We start from the raw sequence: 20757 nt of genomic DNA, 5'->3' as shown, positions 1-20757 counted from the left end.
CTCGCGCCGCGAGTCGACTCGACTCAAGCCGTTGGATTAAGGTAACCCAAGGGACGCGTTGGTGGCTTGATGTCTGAGACTGAGATGCGGTGTTGTGCGAGGTGAGGCCATGCCAGGCCTACAGGCTACTGCATAGCAAGGCTAAGATACCTTACTTCGTGGGGCATCGTGGTATCGCACATGTGCTGTTGTGGCCAGTGTTGTTGTCTCAACTACTGGATCTGTATCTGCATCTGTATCAGCAAAAAAGTGTCTCTTTCTTACCTTGCCGCCGTGTATCCGCAAGATGTAATTATGAGCGACACAAGTATCTCCACCGCGGTTTCGTTGTGCAAATCTACCTGGAATGGCGACAGGCTCCAAATAGACAGACAGCCACAGAAGGTGCCCGTCGGCGGTGGTCAGCGAGATTCCGCCAGCCGTGTCTCCACCGTCCCGTCCCATCCCACGCCCTTCCCACTCCTACGGCGCAGCACCCTGCAGAAGCCTAAGAAGCCCACGGCGAACGAGCCAGTGACATTCACCCGCCAATCCAGCGTCGGCTTGTCGTCATTTCCGCCCTGCATGTCCCGAGCCAGTCGCATCCCACTGATACAGCACTCCAGTTAACGACGTGGACCTGCCCAAGGGCTTCCGCCTGCCTGGCCTTGGCTTCCCCTATTTTATCGCCCGTCTCCTCCTTGCTTCCACCCAAAGTCCCAGAGTTCCGCTCCTCCTCCCCAAGAACCGAGCTGACACCCACCCCCAACCACCGACCACCCCCCCAAGGCGCCCAAGGCCAAGGGAGGGAGCCAAACCCAAAAAAGGATGGAATTTCTGGGCATCGCCAGACCTTCGGCTTTGTCGGCTGCCCGTCTATCTGTGTCTGTGTGGATTGTTTTCCTGTGCATTGCCATCCCATCCCATCCCCCGAGCGGCTTCAGGCGCTCACGAGAGCGAGGCGCGCGTTGCCCTACTTGACCTATCCGGAAAGCTAATCAAGGTACCGTTAGCACCTACCTGAGAGGGCTCTAGACTCGAGCTAACGTGCCTTACTTTCCGTCGCAAGTAAGCAACCGTCCCAGGTACTAGCATCCCTTTTGCCGATTTCGGTACCGTACACGAATTACACGAATACTCGTTCACATACGACACAGCAGCTTCAGCTCAATATTCGTTGCTTTCCGCTATCAATCTATCAAGCCGTCCTGGCAATTGCTGCTTGGATGCTTGTCCATGCCCAGAGCCGCATTTAAATGAGATCGGCCAGTGATAATGACTCTTTTACCCACGCGCCCCTTGGCGGGTGGTTCGCTCTGCCCCCACTGTTTCCGCCGCCTCTGCCTTGATGAGCCAGTGAAGCTCCTATTTGTGACTGGCTGTGCTGTAGACTGTGACGTCCTCGATCCAAAGTTGGCATCATGTAAGCATCTTTTTCGCCAGAATGATTGCTGCCCCAGTTGTCGAATTCCAGACCGGAAGGACCTGGAATTTCTGGAAACGCACCTGGCAGGCCCATAAAAAATAAACGTTGGCGGGCGCGTGCCGTTCGCCGTCCGCCGTCTCAGAGTTGAGAATCCAGACCGATTAAAACGGTACGTATCGATGATTATCTAATACTGCCTGGACTCCGTTCTGCGTATACGTACCCCCAGGTAGGCAGGCCTCATCTCAGAATCATCATCCCAATCACTCCGGTCCATCCAGACAGAGTTCTAGACGGCATCATCATCTTCCTTCTCTTCGCCCATCACCACACTTCAACCCCGGTCTGGGAGCGGTGATTGTGTGCCCCAACCCCGGCCCTCCCACTTTCCCATCCCGCGATGGCACCTAAAAAAACACTGTATCTGACCCCGTCTCCTTATTAACTGGCCCCGTTTCGCTACCAGTAAGCCCCTGCCATCCGGTCGCACCAGGATGAATCAGGGCCCAGGCTTACGCGGCTGCCAAGGGGCCCTCCCAAGACAAGCTCAGTTCGGACGGAGACCAGGGCCAAGTACCTTTCTGGCGGAGCCAAGCCCATGGAATCGACAAGAGAGCCCGCCCACCGCTCGCTACTTACCGCGCATTGCCGTCAGTGCCAGTCCATGCCAGTGCCACATCTGCTCCTCCAGCACTCTGTCCCAGACCTGCCAGAGGGGCGTCCTCCACCGCACGCGCTGTCGTCAGTGCAAGACCAGAGATGAGGATAGATGATGACAGTGGTAGCAGTGGTGCCCACGGTAGAGTGAAGGCCCGCCGCCTTTATTTATCGGAGGACGGCCCTTCTGGACGCGGGGCGGCTGGCGAGTTGGGACGGGAAACTTCAAACAGCAAGCAAGCAGCACGACGGACGCAGAGTAATTAAGGCATTTACGGATATCGTACGGGCCTTTTCGAGGTAGAGTGCGCGCTGCAATCAGATCCAACGGCTCAAACGGCGGGCGGCAGCTTCTGCTTCAAGCCAGTAACGGCGGGTAAGATGGGTAGCAGGTAGCTCAATGTACATCACACACACATACACGCGCTCTCGGCATCCGCATCACCCCCCAAAAGGCCTCATAGCATGGCCGGTAGCTTCAAGACTACGGCTATTCGGATGGTGTTGAAGCATCGAGACTGGAGCAGACGGCCAGAGTTTGCGGCGTAATAACCCCAAAACGCCGCGTCCCCTGGAGCTTGATGGCCGGCGAGCCGTGATGCTGCTCATCTGTGACCATCTCTAACCCATCGGGTTGAGTTGACCTGACTCTGAGTCTGTGGCTGGGCTATTGCTGCGTACGTCGTCCGCGTGTGCTCATCCTCCCTCTCCACGTAAGTCAACGGAAGTAAGGCACGAGAGCAGCAGTTTATGAGGTTTGATTCACCACCTTACCCCTACCTTAGCTGGCCTATCGTCGCGGGGCCGGGTTTGAGCCTACGTGTGCTTGTAATTTGCTCTTTCTGCCGTCGAGATGAGCCGTAGAATTTGCCATGCAGTGATCTGGTGACAGTCACCACCAGAAAAGCACCGTACCTTTCGTACTTACGGACAGCCAAGTACAGGGAGCGACTGAAAGACAGACCAGAGCAGAGCAGAGAGGCAGCAAGGAGCCAGAGGCAAATGCCGCCAGCCGAAACGTCATTGATGCCAAGCACGGAAGCGAGAAAGATGCCCGTTTGAGTATCTCGGCTTCCTCTCGTTCCTCTTCTTGTCCTTTCCCCCCCTCCCCTCTCTCGCCCACGGTGCCTCCACCAGGGGAACCACCACCAAGCAAACCAACCCACGTCGTGACCAGCACCCTCGTCGGGGCCCCTCTTCTTTTTTCCCACTTCAATTCCCACTCGCCTTTTCTACCGTTGCTTTCTCTACTGCTCTGCCACTCCAGTCCTTCTCTCTCCACACGTTTTTTGTCGTTCCTGTCCTTCCCTCCCAATTCTTATTTCTGCCCACCCCCCCTGCTCCAAGGCTCTTCCTTCTCCTGGGTTTCGACATTAACATTGGTGCATCGGATTTAGGTACTGCCTTGCAACGCCGCGATCCGAAGTCTTGGGTTCATTTGTCCCTGTTCCACTGAACAAACACCCTTTGCTGTCACCCTCGCCTCCTGTCTCCCGTCAGCAAACTGCCTACCTACCTATCTACCTACCTGCCTGCACTCTGCACCTGCAGCTCCCGATCGGCTCTTATTTTTCCTCCTTCACCCCCTCGAGCTCACTCACCCTCCCGACGCTCTGCCTCTCGTTTGGACCTCCTCTTCTTTTTTTCCTTTCCGGCATTTTCGACAGATACAACTCACAGTCATTTCTTCCACTCGTCGCTTGTTGGTCCGATTTTTTAAGCTCGACAACTTACGCACGCCCGTTTTGAACGCCAAACTCCCCACGCCCGGGACCGATCTGCGTCGTGAAACTTGGACAGTCGTCAGCCATTACCACCCCCTTCGCAGCCAGGGTTTAGCACTTTGCGGCGGACACACGGCCTATAAACAAAATAACATTTCGACCTTCCGACGAACGAGAAACGACCCAACTCTCTCGACTTTTACGAGCAACTGAACAATATACCGAAGAAATGGCCGACAACTTCAAGAGCGAGGCCCGGCGGAGTGAGGAGGGCCATGGTCTCCTCAACGGCGATGAGAAGCGCGTCGAGGAGAGCTACGATCTCGAGGCCGCCCCAAGCCCTGCTACCGAACAGCAGGCACAAGAAGACAAGACCAACAACAACAACAACCCCGTCGAGTACACCATTTCGCCAAATGTCAAGTACGCCTGGTTGTGCGCCTACTTTTTCTTCAGCTTGATTTTGACTCTCTACAACAAGCTGGTCCTAGGATTCGTACGTGGCTTCCTCGATTCCCTCTCAGTCTTGGCAAAGCTTCCGCGGGCGGGAGCTCTGCCAAGATGAGATGCATCATTCACCAACTCTCACAAAAAAGGCATTCACTGACTTTCTGCCCAGTTCCCCTTCCCATGGCTTCTCACTTGCATCCACGCCACGTGCGCGAGCTTGGGATGCTTCGGTCTGTTGAAGGGAGGCTATTTCACCATGTCCCACCTGGGACGTCGTGAGAACCTCATCCTCCTGGCGTTTTCTCTCCTCTTTACCACCAACATCGCCGTCTCCAACCTTTCGCTGTAAGCATCCAGATTCCTCCCGGGCACGCCGCGCGGCGTCTCGCGGGATCCCGCTGGTTCCGCCTCCGGATGAGGCGGGGCCAAGCCTTCATGCAAGCATCATGCTAACTCACCTGAACAGTGCCATGGTCTCGGTAGCATTCTACCAGGTCCTCAGAACCACCGTCCCGGTCTTCACTGTCGGTATCTACCGCACGATCTTTGGCCGTACCTACGAGAACATGACCTATCTCACTCTTGTTCCCGTCATGATCGGTGCCGCCTTGACGACGGTCGGCGAGTACACCTTCACCGATCTTGGATTCCTGCTCACCTTTGCTGGTGTCATGCTTGCTGCGGTTAAGGTATGTTAATTTTGGTTCGCCAATCACCCGCCCATCATCCGAGCTTTTTGAGTTGTCGAGTCGTGCGCGGAGAGTGGCTGTTCCAATTGGACCCGTCGTCCCCGCCGCCTCTGAAACCCGATGGCCAAACCTTCAGCCCATTTACAGTTTACTTTCATGCATGAAATGAGGCGCTGACGAACACTTCCACAGACCGTTGCGACTAACCGCATTATGACCGGCCCCCTGGCCCTGCCCGCCATGGAGGTGCTGCTGCGCATGTCGCCTTTCGCGGCTATGCAGTCCCTGGCCTGTGCTGTGGCCGCCGGCGAGCTGACCAAGCTTCGCGATATGGTCGTTGGAGGCGAGCTCGGCTTTGCTACGTTCATCGCCATCGCTGGCAACGGCGCCCTCGCGTTCGCCCTCAACGTCGCCTCTTTCCAGACGAACAAGGTCGCTGGTGCCTTGACCATCAGTGTCTGCGGTAACCTCAAGCAGTGCCTCACTGTCCTCCTCGGCATCGTCGCTTTCGACAGCGTCGAGATCCACCTCTTCAACGGCACCGGCATGCTCATGACGATGCTCGGTGCTGCGTGGTACAGCAAGGTCGAGCTGGACCGCAAGGCCCGCAAATAGACGACTCGCCTTGTCGGGCGACGAGTGCGCTGTAATGCGCGTGTAACGAATATCAGTAACGGCCGAAAAGCATAGAGTCGGACGCCAGGCAGAGCCGGGTCAAGTCGGCGAGGACGTGGGCACGAGGCGTTTGGGTGGAATTATCGACACCGATTTCCAATCGGCAACTTCGACGTCCTACAGGGCTTGACGATAGCAAGAGCTGCGTCTCCCGAGGACAGGATGCATGGACAAGTCACGCCGGCGCAAGCCGAGTTGAGGCTGCCGCAACCTACGACGCTAATTCGAGCCGCCCACCTTCCTGAAAAGCCGTCAAAAGTGTACGATGGATAGAAGCAGGCTCCGTCAAACAAGCATGCATGCGCATCCACAGGGTTGCGCATCAATTATATATACCCTTCGCATGGAGTAAAGGAAACGGGCATAAACACGGAATTGTTCTTTTTTATTTTCTTCTTCTCTTCTTCGGTGGGGATTCTTCTTTTTCCAAACCAACTTCATTTGTCTTGTAAAACATTTTTCTAAAGCCCCAAGTCAAGACAAGACATTGGTAGTAATTCAAACTTACCATTTCACAATACAGTTTGTTCCACGCGTGATCTCGCAAGTGACTGAGGGAGCTATCTGAGTGCTAATCTTAAGACGCGGAATGATGAATCCAGACCGGGCGACGGCGGATGACATGTCATCAACCCCACGTGCGGGTGTCGTTGAAGTGGTGTGGTCGGGTGAAGTGAGCCGCCCCGGTCCGGCCGCGCCCCCCCTCACTCACCCTTCCAACCTGCAGACGTCGGTCGGCGTTGGAGCTGATTGCTGATGGTGTCATGTGAACCTAGTTAGACCACACCCTCCTTTCGGGACGCGGCTGAGGGAAAGGAATCCAAAAACCTTAAAAAACCTCACATCATCCATCATCAATCACCTGGTTCTTTTGATGAGTGAGAACCACCACCCCGAAATGCAGCGCGCGCACCTGCGACTGCCGTAATATGACGACTGCTATTGACGTCGGTGCCGACGAGACGCGCAAGGTCGCTGCGTTCCTTGCGCGGCGCGGGTTGAGCGCGGAGGAGGCGGTGCCGCGGATGCACGAGTTCGCGAGGGGGCTGTTTCCCGGGTGCGAGGTTGTGGTCGCGCCGTTTCAGGGGTATTGTTCTTATACGCTCCTGCTTGTTCCCCTGGGTCAGGATAGGGATTCGGGGTGTGAGGTTGGCGATGAGAGGTTGGTGCAGTTCAGGCCGAGGAAGCATGGTATTGACGTCGGGATTTGCGGGGAGGCGAGGAAGGTTCTGGGGGGAGGGGTTGGGGTGCCGGTTGTGGAGGAGCTGGGTGTCGTTGAGGGGGAGTTGGTTGGGTATGTTGTTGAACGGATTGGTGGTGTTTCTCTTGCGGAGTTGAGGAGGCGGGATAATGGTTTGAAGCGGGAGATGCGGAGGAGGGTTGTGAAGGATCTCGCGGGGATGTTTGCGGATTCGTGGAGGGGGAGGAGGGATGCGGCGGCGGTGGCGAAGGGGAAGATTGGTGGGAGCTTGCGGTGGAGGTTGGATGTTATGGCAAAGGGGCTGCCGAGAGAGTTGAGGGGTGTTGTGAGGAGGGTTATGAGGGAGATGGATGAGGTTGAGGGGCTTGGGTGGGTTGTCACCCATGGCGATCTCGTCTCTGATAACATCATGGTGAAGGGCGATGGTGGCGTCGTTGGGCTTATTGACTGGGCAGAGGCGGAGTGGCTGCCTTTTGGGGTGGGGATGTACGGGCTTGAAGAGGTTCTCGGGCAAGATGTTATTATTGATGAGGAGACTGGCAGGAGTAGATTTGAATATTACCCCGAAGCCAGAGAACTGAGAGACTTCTTTTGGGAGGAGGTTGGGAGAGTGGTTGACGATGAGGACGTTTTGAAGAGGGCGAAATGGGCACAGGTCTTGGGCGTGCTGCTATGGAGAGGCATTGCGTTTGATGATGGGGACTTGGGGAGAGTTGTGGATGAGAGGGACTGGTGGGACTTGCAGAGATTGAGGACTTGGTTGTTCGATGAAAGAGGATTGGGGATGAGGGAGAGGTGGTGGGAGAGGGTCTGGAGGGAGGTGAAGGAGTTGATGAGCTGCTTGTGATGAAGTAATGAGAGACGGCCGTGAATAATGAAGCGTATATACGAATAATACTAGAGATGACGAACAGAGAGGAAAGCCTCCGCTGGAGGTTTGACGCAGATTCGTTCTCGAATGCTCGCTGAGCTTGAAACATCTTCTTTGGCTTCCTCGGAGAAACGACTAAGACGAGCCAGCGCTGCATTGGTGCCTGCTTGAAAGCTTCATGAACGTTTCGCTATCCCTTTATATCTTGACATGAACGAGGCCAGAGAGACTGACTGCACATTTCCAGTCACTGCCAGCACCTTTGGCATGAAATCATCGTCCAGCAGCCATGAGATCCCCTCGTCAACCAGCCAATTCGCCGTATCAGCCGAAGCATGTTCCCAGAGTACTTGCGAGCCTTACGAGAAGCTAGTGACGCCGTTACTGTGATAGCAGATATTTGAGACTCTTTCGGTAATGATTGTTTTTGTTCCTCTCCCTCTTCAGATTATTCATACTTCGATAACACATTGTTGACGAACTGTGAAGAGTGCTCGTTGGCTTAGCCATTGCAGTCGCAGCGTGTATCAGACACCCTTCGACATATCTAACATATCTGGAGGTTGATGGAGAGATTGAAGGACGATTGTTGCCGAAGCTTTCCAAAAGTCTCAGGGGCTTTTCTTTAGACTAAACGTCACATGGTCTGGTCTTGGCGATGAAGCCTTCGAGCCTAACGACTCGCACCCTAAGCTGTCATCGCTCATCTTTGCATGGACGATGGCTCCTTGTTCTCAACAGCCAGTCTAGAAATATAGTATGCCTACAAGTTGCTGGAAAAACCCCTGCCATGCCACCGGAGTTGGCCGTGGTGATGCGTGTAACACACCCACTCGGTGTCGCATGCGTCTTTCCTTGCGATAGCCAAGCTATATAATCTAGAGCAGCTTTCTGCACTTCGAGATATTGGTGAAGGTATACTAGACGCAATCAATGATGCATGATCCCTTCATGCTGTGATAGTTTAAATTATGGGCTTGGCCTGAGTCGTTCTCGGTGCTGCCGATGTTGGCTCTATAAATAGATAAAGTGGCAGCCAGCGTTCATGTATAATGGCAGTGCCGTTGGAACTCACCCCTTTCACTGAAAAGAAAGTGTAGAATTAGCCATGTTGAATTGATTGCATTTTCCAAATTCATCAGCGCTGTCGTGGGCGGGCGTGTGATTTAGGAATTGTTGGCACGATTTGTTGGGACCTCCACACTCACAGAGCGTTCGCCAATGAAGTCATGATCACTGAAGAGATGTTGCCATTTGTGACCAAAAGGATATCGTTTATTAAAAAGAAAACACAATGAACTAGGTTTCTCGTGTTCTCATCGTGCCGTCCATTACTTTACATGCTGTAGTCTGTGAAGCAAAGGAATGATCCTGGTCAACATGTCTTCCGTCCATGTTACTCGTCTGAGTCAATATCCTTTTCTGCTTCGTAAAACGTGCATCAGATTAGAAGTTGTTCTAGTCTTTTCCGCCGTTGAAATTTCAGTCTAGCCCCCGTCATCGCGGAGGCTATCGTACATGATGCCCTCCCCATTGTTCGTTGTTCGTGTGGCGCTGCTTAGCTGCTGTTCCTTCTTGAAGACATGAGATTTGCCTCGATTTAAGCGCAGTTGCACCGGCTTTTGTTACAAATCGAGGACAATACGGGAAGACTCGGCCAGAAAGATGGCGCCGATGGATACAAGACTGAAGAGAAGCGCGTTCGCGATTGGCCTTGTCTCCCATCGGATCATCAAAGCGTACATCGGCACACGTATCCGGCCGTCACGCTTTTCGATTCTGACAAATAAGTTTTCGTAGAGACCAAAGAGGCAGTTGTAGCATGACCAGCACATGTGTTCTGGATTTCCCAAGGCCGCCGTAAGCGCCTCATCGCGGACGGCATTCTTGACGAGAGCTTTGGTGGTTGGCAAGCTGTCGAGGTTGGGCACACTGATGTCGTGTAGTGCCACTCGGTAGACTGTCAGCTCTTGTAATTTAACATACGTTTGAAAGAACCTTCCGAATCGAGTGAGGGTCTGTTGGTAGGTGTCACGAAGTGTTTTGGCAAAAGTCCGTGAGTCTTTATCTGTCGGTATGCGGATTGTGAAAGCAGGGGTGTTCCCAAGTCCCAAGGATTCGAGAAGAACAAGACAAGAGAGTGTGTGCCTCTGTTGAGTGCGAGAGTGCATATCTCGTGATTGTGTGAGGCGCCAGTATTGGTCATGCAGGTAAGAAATCTGCATGATGAGCAGCTCAAGATTGAACTCACGAGGTCGATATTCGTTTAAGTTGAGGAAGTTTCATGGCCCATCCTACAAGGGGGTACACAGTAGGTAAATCCAGTAAGAGCACTCCGCTGATATTCATTCATATGGTGCTATTATGAGTACGAATACGTCATGGAATCTGTGAAGCTCCTCCCCAAAGCCCCATCCCCCCAGCCTCAACAAGGGGCTTGACGACTGCAGGCGATTGTGAAAATGGGTTAGAGTCCTTTCTTAGATTTGGTGGCGCTGCATTTGTGCAGCCGCAACTGTTCTCTGCCGCACGACTTCGACACACTCACTGCGGCCGCAGGCAATGTGCGAGGGAATCATAGCATAAGGGATGGGTCTCGAGAAAAACGCTGCTAGCTCAAAAAGCCAAGAGAATGCATCCTCCTTTATGGTCTCCTCAAGAAGGCTCAGCCGACCCTCGGTATCTACGATGTAAGGCTACTAAGCTCCTGAGGATGGCAGAGCACTAGTGATCCTTCTTCGAGTGCCGTCTTCAACCAACTGGAGATCAATCATAAGCTGGAACACCGTTAGTTGGTGAACGATGGCCAGTTGTTCGAAATGTGTATGCATATGAGCCTGTTTAGTGGAAGAAGTGCTCGCACTATGGTTCATTCAGAATAGCTCCAATCATTGAAATAATGAAAACTGCATTTCACCCACTAGTTCGACGCCTCTCAAACCTCAATACTGGCCACGGGACTGAACACTGAACTAGTACCTGTTATTCCTGATCATCATCAGCAGCATCACGATGCTTAGTAGGCATCTATCAAAGTATAAACAGAGTTTTCATAGGGTGGCGCAAACCTCCACAAACTGGATGCGGCTGGGCCTAAAAGGTAGGTGTTGAATGCGCATTTGTTAGATGAGAGTTGTCCTAAACTCTTTGAAGCTGATGGTGACGAATCGAATCATCTTGAGATATCCAACTTAAGGTCCAATAACACTGCCTTGATGTAACCACATCTCGCCTCTCGATCTCAATCTTCACGAATATTTCTTACGTCATGTCATAGCTTAGCCGGCTTTGCAAAGCTATCTAATCCGATATTCAAAACAGTTGTCATACGCGAGCAAGTGTAGTAGAAGCCCTGATAAGTCAGTACGAACCTGTGACAGATGGAAGCTGGAACCTTACCTGAAGGGTGATCAGCTCCACAATCTCACGATCCGAAAGCTCGGCCTTTGCGCCCGCAAACACCTTGTCATCCACCTCAGGACCCTCGATGACAGCTTCAAGAAACACCAGCAGCGTTCTCTCCTTCTGCGTGAACAGATCCTTCAACTGCCCAGAGCCATCCTTCCCTGCTAAGAAGCCCTTCTGTTTCCCTGCCTGAGCGAGAACCTCTCGCTGCGCATCAGTCACCCCCTCCTTGGTCGACACCGGGACATGGTGCGAAAATTCGTATGACGACCTGAACTTTGACGTGCTGAGAAGAATCGACAATTCTCGGTTCTTGTTGGAGAGTTCCAGGTCTTTGAATTGAGCTGCGCCGATGCTGCCCCAGTGCTTCGCCGTGGCCGGGGTGTGGGCGAACTGCTTGAGGACGTTGAGGCCCTTGGCTTGGGGTTCGGGATAAGGAAGGCGTGCCATTTTTCGAAGAATTTGTGGGGAAACGCAAGTGACTTCGTAGCAACAGAATTTTTTCAAAGAGAGGTTGCGCAGTGGTTTAGTAAAGAAGCGTGTAAGTCTGGCCCCGAGTCTGAGTGCCTCGGTAGCCCCACTATTTGCCGCTAATCTCCGCACGACTTTCGGACCTCGGCTCCGCATGGGGCCGCCGGGGTTCGACAAAGACGGAGTTCGACACTCCCGGGATGTCCGCAATCCTGGCCGCATGTCATATCTTGCGGCGCTTGTATGAGGAGCATTGCTCATAATTGAGCTTCCGGGGAGTTTCTTCCAATTTTACCGCTTGCACTGGCAGCCGCAGCGGTAGTGTCCAAGTAAGATGCAATATGGCGAAGACTTAGTACTGCCTCTGTGCCATAGCAGTAAGCATTATGATCATATTCCGTATCTTCGTACCAGCTGTAGTAGTTCATTTACCGCATTGCTTCTCTCCAAGTGGTCGTTCCGCGTATAAGCGAGCTCAATCAGATTTGAGCCACAGCGCAATGTCGTTTCTCCCTCTTTAAACAGTCGTGCTTCAGTCGATCGTATCTTGAAACTGGATCAACCACTAAGAGGTTTTGTCCGAGATCATATTTGACTTCATCACCAAACGGCAACGTTTACTATTCAACGTGATAGGTACGAATAAGCGGCCAACAGAAATGCTGACCGATTGCAGAGGCAGCCGTTGTGCTCAGCTGATGGCGAAGCATATTTTACGTTCTACTTGTGACGGACTACAAACGTGTCCGCGACTCATAAGGCTAGAGATTGAATTGGCCTGATTCAAATCATATTGGCTCTGATCTTGTTCATGTTTCAAAGAGATACGATTTGGAACAATTCATAAACTTGCTGATGGCTGAAGGTCATCTTTCCTGCTTCAGTGGTGCCCCATTGTGGCAAGGCTCTAGTGCGCGGGATGATCATACTTCAAAGTGGAATTTGAAGTAGAGCACGAGCTTCAGTTCAGAGATATTTTCCTGTATCTTCACTTGCGTTGATTGTTACATGGCAAACGGAGTCACTCACAGTCCATTAGAATCGTGATAACTATTCAAATGCTTTCAAGCTTTGTGAAGATCTTTCAGAGATTTCTAGTTGATGGATCAGACCTAAGAACCCTTGACTCACGGTTATGGGTGGCAATCTGTTATCTGCTTGCCGCTTCGGTGAGATCGGGTAGCCTCAAATGCCTTAAACGGTAAAGGACTCACAAGGGTGTGAAATCGCAAAGCTCTCATGATATCATTTCAGTTCTGTAAAGGGCTGAGTTGTTACTTCACCATCGTTATTTCCAAAGGTATCTTCCAAATGACGCCGACTCGCCTTTCTAAGTCCATGGCCCTTGATCAAGTCTGTTTGAGTCTACACTATGCAGCTGTTCTCCGGCAGTGACGACGGCTTCCTCGTCTTCTCTCCCCATCACCGTCGATCTTCACGAGCCCGTAAGAGGGGGTCGTTGAGACATGCGCCATAGAAGCAGGCAATGCAATGTCTGGCATTTATCACAGCCCGTCACATACCAATCTCCACCGATGAACGTGTTAATCGAACGAGGCTCTAAGAAACGAAGACCATCGCCGATGTTCCTGCCAAGATGTGCCGAAACCGAACTGATCAAGAACGCGGTCCATGAAGAGGTGGAGCTAGATGATCAACCTATGCCGTATCTCGACGAACGTTAAAGGTTTCCTGATATGACAAGTATTAGTTCCAATGCCCGTAAGAGGCGCCGTGGGGATGAAGGAGTCGCCAAAGTGGATCAAGTGAGCGGGAAAGGCGGGACATCGGAATCACTGAACACAGGTCTTGGAACCCGGCGAGGATCATGCGTCCGCTGCAGCCGATGTTTGGTTGAGAGCCCATAAGCCGACTGGGGCTCTCGGGCTGTTTCGTGGCGATCCTCCTGATGGAAAAAAGACAATCACAGACAGCCCCAAGGCAAAGTCGGCCTGGCTGATCGAGAACGCAGCACACGAGACATTACCCGGGAGGAGAGGTCAGGACTGAGTCAACCGCGGGGAGCAGCTGCAAGGCTCGCGGGGGAAACAGGCTGTGTCTAAGCTGACTGAGCGAACTAGTGGCTCGAAAAGAAAAATGGTTGGGAGTCAGACCTGCATTCAACAATGAAGGCATGAGATTCCTGTCATTGATGCAGCTGTTGGCTTCCTTGGCCAGCGTCTGGATCCAATTAGTCAACAGGTAGGATTGATGTGCCTCGGTGAGGGATTTTCTATGACCGGCGTTATTGGCTTTCCCAAGCAAAAGCAACCCGAAGGCAGCTAATAGGCGAAGTGTTGGCGATGACGCAAGGCGAGAAGAGGTGATCCGAGAGGAAGCGGCACGGGAAGTGGAAGAGCAGAGGTTGAGCAGGGAACAGAGCACTTCCATGGAAAGAAGCGAAGAGGAAAGAGTACGTACCTATCACCGGACCCACCTCAGCGCACAGACACAGATTAAAGTAAGGTCGGTGCACCGGCGCACAGTACTCGGGCTTAGGCACGATGGCGCTACAGGTCGGAAACACGAGGTGTGGCTGCTCATGGCAGATGCCACGCACTTTTCACGGTAATCTTCGAGAAACATCGGAATAAACTGTGTCGTGGCTGGTAAGAAGGAGTCGGGCGCTGAAGTTGGTGCACCATACCACGATAATGTAGAGTTTGGAACGCTAAAGAGGTTGGAGTTTGGGGCGAGGGGCCTTGTGCCGGGAGGGGCTATGGGGCTATGGATACGCTATGGGAATGGTGATGGGGCATTCGAGGGCCATCACGATCTGCGGTGACAGTTAGGTGCAAATCCCCCGCCAGTAATCCCCGCCGAGTCTTATGCTTATTCTGTCCACAAGACGTTTTGTTTCCTCTGTTCGCCCCAGGTCTGTTGCTCGTATAAGCAATTTGGACATGCAGCCCAGTGCGTTGTGCATGGCAGGAAAAGCACATCTTGTTCGATTTGCATGTGGCTTGCATAAAAGGCGTCTGGAGTCCAGATGCTTTTCCTTCACACTGCAGAGTGCGGTCAACGGGCGAACTGCTGGTCTTTGGGGGCCGAAAAGACTAGGTAGGTAGCCAAATGATGCACACACAACACACAGAGAGAGGTCGGGAAGCATGAGATGGGATGGATGTCGCATGAGAACCGGGACAGCAGGATGCATGGTTGAGATGGCAACCACCACCTCGCTCAGCTCAACCTCTCTCTCTTACCCACGTCCTCTGTTCCTCTGCCCCTCTCCTCCCGCCGTGGTATTCTCTCCTCATCCTCGCAGTTCACGCCCTTCTGGTTCGTTCGCTCCAGCTTTCCCAGGTTTCTCTCCGGCCTGTTCGTGACTTCTTACAGGCTATTCCCGCCTTGGTTCCAATATTCCATGTCTTCCCCACACCTCCAGTCTGTCTTCCCTCGCACACCATCACGCCCACACCGACAACCGTAGGCGCCACAACCCACATTGCCCGCCCTTGTCCCCTTGCCCGGCGTCGTCCTCCGCATATCCAACCTGCAGCCAGTTCCTGATCCTACCTTGCCCTAGGCATCTGTGCCGTTCCCGACGAAGCCATCATCGCACCAGCCATCGAAAGCCCGCTCAAAGTCTGCCACGCCGCCCCGCCCCGCCATGCGTGCTGTCGCCCTTCCTATTCGGAGAGACTTGGTCACAACAACTGACTCTGTCGATGGTCTCGACCAACTAGCCAATATGCCACCGCAGTCTTGTCAAGTGCCCTCCGGATGTGAGATCGGAACATTCGGGTGTTGAGCCTTGCCGTGGACAACATATTCAAGTGCGCAACTAAGACAATGCAGGCCTCGAAGCGGGCACAAACGCTGCGCAACTTCAAGAGATCATAAGAGCACCGCCCGCGGAGTAACCGCAGAAACGGCGCCGCAAACACGCAGGCCTCACGAGACGAAAAGGCATGACATGCAAGGCCGAAGACTCAAGGTTCTCCCTGTTCGCTGACCGTCAGCAGCCTAGGCCGCGCACCTCGCCTTGAACATCAGCACCATGTTGTGGTGCCACCAACCCGCAGCTTATTCGTGCAACTTGCAAGGACTCGAGAGCTCTGCCGCGACAACCCTTTCGTGCGCTGGCCGCAATCGAGCTCCAGCATCTCACCAGTCGAGTCATCCATTTTTCTAAAGCTCGTCGACCAACATACGCCCGATATTCCCGATCCAGCATGGCGCGTTCCGTCCGCCAGGCCTCATCTGCCCACTTCACAGTCGCCGGCTTTTTGGGTCCTTGCCTTAGCTGCCCTACCGGGACTATCATCCGGCGAGCTATTGGCAAGTTCCTGTTAGCAAACACCACATCAATCCCGGCGGCCAGGCTAGCTCGGGCGACCAAGCATGCCTCGCGGAAAACTGCGAAAGCCAGGGCGATCGCTGATGATGCTCGGGCAACGACGGCACTTCTGAACTCTGCCGAGAATTCGCATGTCAACCGACAGACGCGTCGGATTATCGGATCACACGCGAGTGCGCCAGTCTCGGCTGCGTTTGGTCGGAAAGCCTTCGACTGTCATCTCACCCATCTTCAAGCTGACATCACCAGCCACATCTGGGGACCCGAAGTGGGATGGGAAGCACAACTTGGAGCCTCCGTTGACTGCCGGACTCTAGGTGCTATCCGCCGCTGGCCTGGTCACCATGTTCGCGGCTCGTTCACAAAGTTTGGCGCCCACACCAAATCAAGTTTTGTACCTCGTCCGCTCCTGGTTCACCTCACTGGTTGGACGCGTTCCTGTGCACCAAGGATTTTAGACTGCAGCATCATGCATTTCTTCATTGGTCGGCTCCCGTGAGCTGCAGATCCTTGGCCAAGTGCCACGACCTGGACACGAGCCCTCCTGTACACACATCAAGCACGGTTCTCTGTCCAACGACGGAAATCTTTGTACCTCACTCCAACTGCCTCATATCCAGATGGCAAGTCCAACAGACATATGCAGCTAGAAAAGGATTGACAGCTTCGGTTGAATGCTATCAAAAATACGAATGAGCCGCGTCCCCAAAGCGTCAATTTCATTTCGACGACTTGGATCCGTGGGGAGCTAAGGCTGTAGCCCACGAATAACGATTGCCATTAGAATGACAGACTCGATGGTGACAAGGAGGGGCATGGTGATCGCTGGCAAACATCACCGTCACGCTTCTGCAGTGCTGCCTTGCCAGCATCTTCAGCTTGCTAGTCAGACAGAGTTAGCAAAAAGCCCTGGCAAAGCAGCATTGCCTCTCTGTCGCAGCCTGCAGCGATTCCTATGACCACGATTGGGCTGAGTGACCCTGGAAAGCTCACCACATAAGAGACAATTATATTAACTACACATACGCAGTTGTGTGTCATTGTGAAGGCCGGCCGTGCCCGACAACAAGCGGCCAGTCAAGGAGACCTGCACGTTCGAGCATCGCGTCCGCCTCAACGCCTAGGCGGCATCATTGACAGGGGCCAGGGCGGTCTGCCTAGAGTCTGCAAATCCGACGCCATCGGCCCTGTTCAGCTACCTCGGTCTCTCTCATTCGCTGTTGCCATCGAACAAGCTACCAGTCTGACTGTCAATCTGACATGGGTAATGGTGAACCTTGTCAAGCCTTGTTGTCGTCGTCCAACCTCTTCTCTTACTTGCAGTGGCGCTACGCACACCGGATGGCGTATGGCTTGTGTTCTGCGTGTTGGTCAATCCAACTGTGTCGCCATTCGGCCGAGACTGTTTCGTTCATCTGTTCACACCATGGGCATCTCTGCATAACTCACGCAACGAGGCCCCTCTCCAGCCACGCATGGAGCTCTAGACTCTCTCCCACTGCTGGTCTGCATCTCCAAGATCGCCTTTCCTCGTATCACAGACTTGGCAACTATTCCCTGTCCCTCCACCCATCGTCTCTTTCATGGGTCAGACCGTGGCCTGTCTGCTGTCCACATGGCCCAAGACCAATGCAAGCCGCTGTGGAGATCGACGAGACCTGTTGGTCGACCGGAAGATGTCATCGCGACCTCCGCATTTTCTCACATCCTTTCCTGCTCGTCTGCAGGTAGGAAGCAGAAGGCCCGGGCAGACCGGCCTTCTGGTCCTTCTCAAGATATAAGCATACCAGCCATCCTGCTTTCCTCGGCCATTTCCGTCTTGACTCTCCATCCTCTTGCAGCTCTGTCCAGCCTCTCTCCATCTCCTAGCCAGCCACCTCGTTGTGCTATCAAGTAACTCAGTCGTTAAGGTTACTTAAGAGACTCTCGCTCAAGTCGCAGCTCTTGCTTCCTCCAACCATCGTTTCAAGGAGTATCTCTCGTTGATTACTCTCAACCCCAACCCGCCCCACCCGCAACCATGAAGTACACTTCTGCCCTCCTGGCCCTGGCTGCCACCGCCATCGCCACCGGCGACGACCATGACCACGGCAAGGACAAGACGAAGACGATTACGACGGTAACTGAGACAACAATTACAACTTTGTGTCCTACGACCAAGACCCACTACGGTCCCGGAACCACATACTATGAAACCGAGACTGTGACTTCAACCATCGTCACAAAGGTCCCGACTGTGATTATCGAGACCGTCCCGGGTCCTACCGACTACGCCACCGAAACAGAGGTTTCTTGGACTACCTACACGAGCTTATGCCCAATTACTAAGACTGTGACCGGGGATGGGCACACTTACGTCACAACAGTGACTGAGCTGAGCACCATCACCGAGAAGGTCCCTACTAAGGTCTATGAGACTGTTCCCGGTCCTACTGCCGTCGTCACCGCCACTGTAAGTGCCAGATAAGCCCAATACGGCTACCTATTTGGTGCAAGCACAACTTGGAGCCCCTTGCTAACGTTATGGGAAAAAGGACAAGGAATTAACTACAATAACCTCTTACTGTCCAATCGTACGTTGAAACAACTCTAGAAGCCTCCTGGTACATTGCTGACAATTTGGTAGACCAAGACCATCACTGAGGAAGGACACACTTACACCATCACCACCACCGAGCTCTCCACGATCGTCACCGAGGTTCCTACCAAGGTCTACGAGACTGAGAAGCTTCCTGACGTGACCAAGACCGCTCACGAAATAGACTACACCACAATAACTAGCTTGTGTCCAGTGACTGAGACCAAGGTTATTGATGGGCACACTCAGACGATCGTCTACACTACCACGAGCACCATTGTGACCAAGGCTCAGACCACGGTCGACGTCTACACCACTCTCAAGACGACCAAGCATGTTGAGACTGAGGTGTACGAGACAATCACCAAGCCCGAGACCACCTACAAGACCATTGAGCACGGCGAGACCATCTGGGTGACCAGCACGGACACCAAGAAGATCTACGTGACGGCCGTGAAGACCATCACTGAGGTCTACCCCGAGACTAAGACGAAGCACGTTGATGTCACGATTCCCGTCACAGTCGGCGGCGAGTCCGTTGTCACTCAAAAGTCCTGGGTCTATGTCACTGTCTCCGGCACTGTCCACCAGACTCTGACTCAGGCCCCATCGACTGTCGTCGTCCCGACCACCAGCGCCGTCACCCTTCCAGGAACTACCGTCGCGTCTACTGCGCCCGTGGTTGTTCCGACGGCTGCTGCCAACGCCCAGAAGGCCCCCGCCGCGGCCTTCTTGGCTGGTCTCTTCGGTGCCGTTGCTCTGCTCTGAGTTGGACGAGCTTGAGCTTCAGATGAGCCAATTTGGCCGTCTATTCCTTTCAATTCTATATACGCGCTCTGCATGCCGAAAGGCGATTGAGGAGAGCATTTTATTCAACGAATGACCTTGATGATTAATTCCAATGATATACCACGGCTACAACAGCATCATGGATATGACATATACCCAATACACTCTTTAACGACGGAAAATGGCGGAGGCTCACGGTCGAACGGCGATTTAGGCGATTTATGGCATTGGGAAGGAGGGATAATTCTTAAGCAACAAGAGGTCTTACGGCAGCCCCTTGTCATGGGAGCCACCAGCAGTAGTAGACCATAATCATATTCTTGTATATACCTAGATGAAGGCAGAGATTGGGGACCGGGCGCAAGGCTCTGGGACTAATGGAATAATGACACGAAATATCCTGCTACCATTTTCACTATTCCTCAGATTCTCTTCTGGGCACCACGCTCATGGGTTCAACTGAAGGAGGGTCGGGCACTTGCCCCAACGGCCAGGTACCTTCCCCAGAGAACATCGATACCCTTTCCAAACGGGAAAGAAGCGTAAATACACAGCATATGCGCCTTTCCTCACGTAACACATCTTCACCTGCCTTCCAGGTTGGTAGCAATTTCCTTCCCCGGCATTCCGATATGGTGAGAACTTTACGTAATTGGCAGGCGGAGGTTCTCTTAGGCAGATTTCCCCTTGCCTGGACGCAGGCAAACCAGCGTCACGCTCCTGAAGCTCATTGAAGCACCGCATCTCGATCACCACATCGCAAAATATGCTCATCCGCTGTCTGTCGTGGATTTTCTCAGACCAGTTGGTGCGTTGGCCGCCGATCGGAGCGATGTCACCTCGTGTAAGTCGAGCGGGGGCGGGATGCGGATGCAACATCGGGGCTTTTGCACTGCTGGCGCGGGCTTGACGCTGTTGGGTCGGGCTCGGATTCAGTGCTTGGCGGAGGGTCAATCAATGATTGGAAGGTAAGCCGCATCGATATTTGATGTCATGCTCCCTTTTTGAGGGGAGGGGAGGTGAGAGTGGGATGGATGCCCCGCCCCTTTTGGGTGAGCTGCATAGAAGCAATTGGTGTCGGACACTCTCTCAGTCATTCTCTATGCAAATTTGATGTGTCTTTGGGGTCGAGCCAAAGGTTTGGGATTTATGGGAAGGGTTCTGTTTGGTTAGGCGATCTTTGCGGGGGAGTGCGCGTGCGGTTGGCCAGTGGTTGACGCCGTTGGAAGCGTAAGTGAGACTCTTGCTACGAGTTCCGATGTGACTATGTTGGCTTCTGGTCCTATCTGTGAGATTTCAAGATTCCAAATTCAACAAACGCATAACTTTAATCAAGTCTGAGAAGTATCGGCATCTGATGTTGGCGGATGTCTTCACGAGGAGCAGTGCTAGAAGTTCAACTCAAACTATATAAATCATATTTCTTTGACTGGGATGAATTTGAGCAATCGCAGAAGTTGAGCCCGAGAGATTGACATCTGAAGCCATGCGGTTTTTCAATGCTTATCCCCATCCTCAATTGTCCAAGGCTGCGATGAT

The 20757-nt window shown here is 53.2% G+C and overlaps 4 protein-coding genes across 4 annotated transcripts; 3 read left to right on the top strand and 1 right to left on the bottom strand.

Annotated features, from left to right (window-relative positions):
- Positions 1 to 4015: 4015 nt before the first annotated feature.
- Positions 4016 to 5540, top strand: GONST5 (GDP-mannose transporter GONST5; the record flags this gene model as incomplete). The annotated part of the gene is made up of 4 exons (XM_032025002.1): positions 4016 to 4282; positions 4406 to 4581; positions 4703 to 4925; positions 5118 to 5540. The coding sequence occupies 4 exons, from the start codon at positions 4016 to 4018 to the stop codon at positions 5538 to 5540; spliced, it is 1089 nt and encodes a 362-aa protein (XP_031878425.1).
- A 989-nt stretch (positions 5541 to 6529) lies between these two features.
- On the top strand, positions 6530 to 7648 carry CGGC5_v007667 (uncharacterized protein; the record flags this gene model as incomplete). Its single annotated transcript, XM_032025003.1, has 1 exon — positions 6530 to 7648. One exon carries the CDS (start codon positions 6530 to 6532, stop codon positions 7646 to 7648), a length of 1119 nt encoding a protein of 372 aa, XP_031878424.1.
- Positions 7649 to 10943: 3295 nt separating this feature from the next.
- Positions 10944 to 11527, bottom strand: CGGC5_v007666 (uncharacterized protein; the record flags this gene model as incomplete). Its single annotated transcript, XM_032025004.1, has 2 exons — positions 10944 to 11024; positions 11072 to 11527. The coding sequence occupies 2 exons, from the start codon at positions 11525 to 11527 to the stop codon at positions 10944 to 10946; spliced, it is 537 nt and encodes a 178-aa protein (XP_031878368.1).
- Positions 11528 to 17871: 6344 nt separating this feature from the next.
- Positions 17872 to 19197, top strand: CGGC5_v007665 (uncharacterized protein; the record flags this gene model as incomplete). Its single annotated transcript, XM_032025005.1, has 3 exons — positions 17872 to 18303; positions 18386 to 18424; positions 18478 to 19197. 3 exons carry the CDS (start codon positions 17872 to 17874, stop codon positions 19195 to 19197), a joined length of 1191 nt encoding a protein of 396 aa, XP_031878367.1.
- Positions 19198 to 20757: the final 1560 nt, after the last annotated feature.

This window comes from Colletotrichum fructicola (assembly GCF_000319635.2).
Source record: "Colletotrichum fructicola Nara gc5 chromosome Unknown KSG_Nara_v1_contig04, whole genome shotgun sequence".
Taxonomy (NCBI): Eukaryota; Fungi; Ascomycota; class Sordariomycetes; order Glomerellales; family Glomerellaceae; genus Colletotrichum; species Colletotrichum fructicola.
The sequence above is the reverse complement of the archived record's forward strand: the minus strand, read 5'-3'. Positions and strand labels throughout refer to the sequence as shown.